Raw genomic sequence first — 6,171 nt, 5'->3', positions numbered from 1 at the left:
CAAATACCGTTGCACGCACTTGAAGCTCCAGTTTCTCTAATGACATCCATGCTAAGTCAAGAAGAGGAAAATACAGAGCTGCACTGCAACTGCTACAGTCACTTTAAGGATATAAACTAACATAGGGTTGAATAATCAGACTTTGCACAGCATTGTTGTGATGGAGCCCATATGCAAAACTTTATTTTGGTTGCAAACCTGATATCTTACATAAACAACAAACCTCAAATTCAACTGCCTTAATTCACACAGTGAGAAATATTTTTACTTCAATGACTGTCAGTATTCATTGGTATTTGTATCAAATACAAACATTGTGCAAACACATTATTTCCACACTTTCGGTTTACCTTGCTTTAGACACAATTTGACACAATGCAGCCCTAAATCTGTTCTTGACCATCACAGAAACACACTAACACTCTCTAAATGATTAGGTAACTCGCATTATGTTTGCAGTCCTTTTTTTTTTAACCTCATAAACCTCAAAGGAAGCATGTTTTACACCAGGTTTAATAAAGCACAGCACCAGAGGTTCCTGGTCATTATGTAATTCTGAACACATCATAGAGTAAAAACATGGCATGGGCCACTTATAGCACTAAATGCTTTTCTTATGTAAGCATCAGCCTTTATGTCCTTTCATATCTCTACATGATCCAAAAATAAGTTCCTAATAAAGAAAAAAATAACTTTTTCCTTTTCTGGCTGCTTGTTTAAAAAAGTATGTCTAGATTTTGTGTGTAGAGGATCAATAACTTACTGAAAAACACTTGGTTAAGACACTTCTATTGAAGAGATAGAACAGGATACACATCCCTTACTGGGGAGCCTCTCTCGGCCACACTGTCACCTCACTAACACCAGTGATCTGAAATCAAACTCTCAAACACACATGGTCATTCATGTTAAGTTTATGATTACTTCCTAAATGATAAATCACTCCTAGATCAACAAAATACAAAAAAAACCCCTACCATGCTTAATAGCAGCAATTTGAATATCATGTCTGGCATGATGTTCCCTGTGATGGATTACAAAACTGGAGCATGTTTCAAATCTTTGCAAATTGATCTCATGCTAGAGTGAAATAAATAGACACCAACAGCTGGGAGTAAGGAAAATGCACAAACAATTTAAATACTTCAACATGCTTTTAACTAATTATTACTAACTATTAATGATTATCAGTAATGCAAAGTATGTTGAATTGACTAAAATGTGTTATAAATGTGTAGAAAATGTATGGAGGTTGGTCTGATGAACTTGTAGAAATACCTTAAAAATAGAACAAACTTGAAAAAATTCTGGCTAAAGATCAAAAGAATGATAAACACCCTTTTATGATTGTTAACTGTAATAAATAAGTTTAGCTTGAATTCCTCAGTGAGCGTCTGATTCTGTTGTTTTGGCAAGTAACATGCACATTGGACCCGAATCCAGGGAATGACTCACCCTCATCGGATCAGTACATACTGTTTACTGTATAGTCCACCCCTGCAAAATAACAGGCCCCACATGACTTGTGTATGCCAAACTACAGTGGAGGCAGTCACCGCTTTGAATCCGGACAGTGTAGGTTATATTAAAACCAACATGGTGAAAAGTGTAACCTTTCACTGTGATGACAATCAGGTTAAAAATATCAGCCTCGAATTCAAGTCCCCCATGTTGTTTCTTTGTTATTGTTACTATGTTTGAGCTTCACTTTGCAGAGGTTGAACGTGTCATCCATTGAAGGGGGGAAAGCTTTTCTGTGATTTGCATCACAGCAAGCCAATTATAGACCAGTATGCAACGTATACAAATGTAAATATAGACATTTGAATCTTCCAGTGCACACACAGTGGAAATTACTTTTCTGTGAAGAGAAAGACATATGTGGTTAATGAAGTAAAAGGAGCAATTGTGTTTATAATTTAGTAGTTTATTAAACTTTCTTTTATTTAAAAAAAAAACGTTTTGGTATATTTATTATGTAAATCTTTTTGTATGACTTAACACATGTTTGAGTTTTGATAATCAGTTACATTTGCTCTTCTTACCTTATTTACCAAATTTCATTAGTTACCTAAACTTGTTTAAGGAACTCATGCAATACAGTGAGTGACGCTGTACACATTTATAATTACCTGCATAAAATAAGTTGCTGGCCCCCTCCCCCTCCATGGGTTCTCAGGTCGTCTGACAGATTTCGGAAGGAAACACCCATCTTCCCTTTACTTTCTTGGCCCACTTTAAAGGCTGGTCGACAGACTATTGAGGTTTCCCATAACAGCATTCCAAGAAGTTACGCACACTATTTCTGGACTGACCTGTGCCATACCGAAGTGATACTCTCCAGCAGTAAGCCAAGTCAGTGTGCTCGGATGCCTGCTGTCAACACCTTTACATTAAACGATGATCAATCTGTCAAAACACTTTTAAAGGTTTCATCATGTAAATCGTCAAATGATGTCAGCTACTTGGCCTGATCAGCTGTTTAAATAAGTCAGAGGATGTGGACGTTCCCTGTCTTAATTAACCACCATTTGTTAAACATTACCTTCACAGTTCACATTTCACAGATTGGTATCAGCTGATCAGTCTGGATGTGACAAACCGGTTTCTTTTGTAACAATAAAGTCAGGCAAAACCGGATAGATGTTTGATTAAACTGGAGTGAAACTACAGTTTTAAAAATGTTAGCTGTTTATTAAAGATGTCTTTTGCAAGTGGCAATTACAAGTGAAAAAACCCAGAAAAAACAGACATGCATTGTTATACAGAAAACATACAAAAGTAGACTTACATAATGGCTTACATAATATCCACAACATGATAAAAAACCATCATTGTGAAAGTCAGGCCAAGACTGCTAAAAACATTCAAATGCCTTTTGGATCCTTTGGGTCACAGTTACAAGATTAGCAGCAAACTCTTGCTGCTCTCACTGACGGTTTTAGTACAAGTTAAACATATTACAAGAATGTAATTCTATACAAAACATCAACTACTGTGACACCATGACAAAATGCGCTTTTGTTGACAAAAAGGCAGTGTTCGTGTCAAGAGGTATAAAACATCAATCATTGTTTCATCTGTCAAGTAAAAAAATGTTTAAAAAAAAAAAAGGTACAGATCAATCCATCTGTTGCTTGGAACAGACAAGGCTAAATGTAGTACTAGTAATGAGACTTCTTCTCAGACTGTTCATTTGCTGTAATTTGTTGGCTCATTTCCCTCTTCTTTGAGTAAACATGTGCGCACTAGAGCCTCTGTGACGATGTAAGGGTCGCAGTTGGCAGACGGACGGCGGTCCTCGAAGTAACCCTTCTTGTCCTGGCCCACTGCGCGAGGGATGCGGATGCTGGCGCCACGGTTGGCCACGCCGGCAGAGAATTCGTCGATGTTTGAGGTTTCATGACGACCGGTCAGACGCCTGGCGTTGTCAAGCCCCCCTTTGGGATCGTAGGCCCGGATGTGGTACATGTGTCTCTTCGCCAACCTCTCGATTGAGTCCTCGATGATTCTGCGGAGAAAGAAAGGGAATTAGAAACACACTCAAACTCAAGTAATACTTCAATACACTAAAACAATTCAAACTCATTCTTACTTCAGTCCACCGTCCTCTCGCATCTCCTTTGTGCTAAAGTTGGTGTGGCAGCCAGCACCGTTCCAGTTCCCCGAGATTGGTTTAGGGTCGAAGGATACCACTACGCCGAAATCCTCACAAACTCTGTGAAGGATGAAGCGAGCAACCCACAGATGGTCCCCCATGTTGATACCTTCACAAGGCCCAACCTGGAACTCCCACTGAAACAGACAAGACGACATGAGAAGCTGCAGTGAGGCCTTACTTTGATTATTAACTGTTATAACACCATTTAACTACTGTGACTTCTTTTATTTCTTCTCTATTTTTGTTTATATTTTTTTTTAAATCCAGTTTTACCTGAGCTGGCATGACTTCAGCATTGGTGCCGCAGATATCAACCCCAGCATACAGACAGGCTCGGTAGTGTGCCTCCACTACATCTCGTCCGTACGCCTTATCTGCTCCCACTCCACAGTAATAAGGACCTAATAAAGCGGAAAGAAACTGCATATTAAGGCTCAGTTGGCCATTGGGATTTTTAATGTATTACATTAAAAAAAAGAGACAAGGGGTCAAGCTAGGAAAACCTGACACTCACCTTGTGGACCTGGGAAGCCGTTGGAGGGCCAGCCGAAGGGATGTCCGTCTGTGCCCAGGAGAGTGTACTCCTGTTCCATACCGAACCACGGGTGATTATTCTCCACCATGCTCATGATCTGTTTACAGGTACGGCGCAGATTGGTCTCTGTGGGAACAGCAGCAGAGATTAGCTGAAGTACAAAACAGCTCAAAAACCAGAAACGTTCAGGTTTAGATTACAACTGCAATCATACCTGCTGGTTTTCGGTTGTACTTGAGCACTTCACAGAGCACCAGCTTGTTGGGGTCTTTCCTGAATGGGTCCCTGAACATGGCTGCAGGTATTAAGAACATGTCGCTGTTGGAGCCCTCTGACTGGAAGGTGCTGGAGCCGTCGAAGTTCCACTCGGGAAGATCTGACGAAGAAACACAACAGAAATCAACTTCAAAATCTTATAAAATAAAGTTGTGGATGTTGGTATTGATCAGAACGGAGCCAGTTCTTACCCTCAATCGTCTTGGGTTCAGAATCCAGCGTTCTGGTCTTGCAGCGCAGTCCCTCTCCTGATCCATCAATCCAGATGTACATGGCTTGGACTTTGTCTCCTTGAGGGAGATCCATGTACTGCTGTTTCACAGCTTTGTTCAGTTTTGAACTTGTTGAAGTGGCCATTTTTTCTTTTGACCCCAAAACCTACAGAGTGAAGCAATCAGGTGATTAACTTGTTACACTACTGACCACAGAGGAGCCACTACATCTGACTGCACATTTAAGATGGTGTAAGAAGATGTCTTTAAAAATCACGATAATATAGAAGCCGAGGTGAATGTTAGTAGCCAGGGAAATCCTGAGCAGAATAACAACATTATGACTGATTACACAACAGCTCCATTAGTGATTCAGCACACAACCTGTCTAATCATCTATTGCTCTGATTCAAATAATACGAGCTCATATAAAGGCATGAGGTGAAAAATAGATACATATTTAGTAACATTTAACTATTTATATTCGGAAAAAATAAACATCTGCATGTTTAAATAACAGGGAGGAAACAAAGGGAAACTTTCAACAGAGCAACACAAAACAAATCACCTAAATAAAAACCAGCAGTCTTTATACATATCAATGATCAATAGAGCTTACCTTATGTTAAGTGTAGAAAAATATCAAAAGAGTAAAACAGCCTCTGGATGTGTGGTCGCTTTGAAGGTGTCTATTGTTGTTCATTCCTGCTTCCTCCACTGCGGTCCACGGTGAATTTATAGCACTGCTGAGCCTCTCCGCCGCCTCTGATTGGCTGGAGAGGAACGTGATCAGCCCGTGATGAGGATCTCTGCGGTCATAACAAAAGGAGAAATCCCATAGAGAGGATTATAACTCTCGTTGACCTTTCACCAATGTTTGTGAAGCATGAAAAAAGACGCTAGGAAAGCCAAAGAGATTCAAACAGAGGTTCAAATGTGATACACAAAGAGAGAAAAAGACACGTTTTACTTGGCTTTAAGTGATAAACAAGTAGGTGCGCCCCCTAGTGACAATGAAAACGAGTTTTATAAAAGAACAATTTGTTCTCACAGGTTCACATCCCTGTTATAAACAACATCCACTTTTAAAACAATTAATCTTTTAAATATATTTAACTTATATAGTTTGACCTAATACAATGCAGCCTATTACACTAACATGAGCTGTACTATACTACACTATACTATTATATAGCTATTATAACAGTGGTGGACCAAGTATGCAGATCATTTACTTACATAAGTAAAAGTAGAAATACCACACAGTAAAAACACTCCATTGGAAGTAAAATCTAGTGTTTTCATTTTTTCTACAGTCAAAGCACCACAAGTTTATTATAAGTATGAAAAATGTTCACTATGCATCTGAATTGTTCTTCATAGTAATCATAGAAATATATTTTACTTAGATGGTTTTATCTAATAAATTGCAGTTGCAGCCTATTACACTAACATGTTATACTGTGTACTATACTAGCCTATACTTT

At 39.0% G+C, this 6,171-nt stretch overlaps 1 protein-coding gene across 1 annotated transcript; it reads right to left on the bottom strand.

Moving 5' to 3' along the window:
- Nucleotides 1-2,683: 2,683 nt before the first annotated feature.
- On the bottom strand, nt 2,684-5,410 carry glulb (glutamate-ammonia ligase (glutamine synthase) b). Its single transcript, XM_062423752.1, has 7 exons — nt 5,304-5,410; nt 4,664-4,850; nt 4,411-4,572; nt 4,176-4,322; nt 3,935-4,062; nt 3,596-3,795; nt 2,684-3,511 (listed from the first exon to the last, which is right to left on the bottom strand). Exons 2-7 carry the CDS (start codon nt 4,827-4,829, stop codon nt 3,193-3,195), a joined length of 1,122 nt encoding a protein of 373 aa, XP_062279736.1. The 5' UTR covers nt 4,830-4,850; nt 5,304-5,410; the 3' UTR covers nt 2,684-3,192.
- Nucleotides 5,411-6,171: the final 761 nt, after the last annotated feature.

The sequence above is a fragment of the Scomber scombrus genome, chromosome 8 (assembly GCF_963691925.1).
Source record: "Scomber scombrus chromosome 8, fScoSco1.1, whole genome shotgun sequence".
In the NCBI taxonomy this organism is placed as follows: Eukaryota; Metazoa; Chordata; class Actinopteri; order Scombriformes; family Scombridae; genus Scomber; species Scomber scombrus.
The sequence above is the reverse complement of the archived record's forward strand: the minus strand, read 5'-3'. Positions and strand labels throughout refer to the sequence as shown.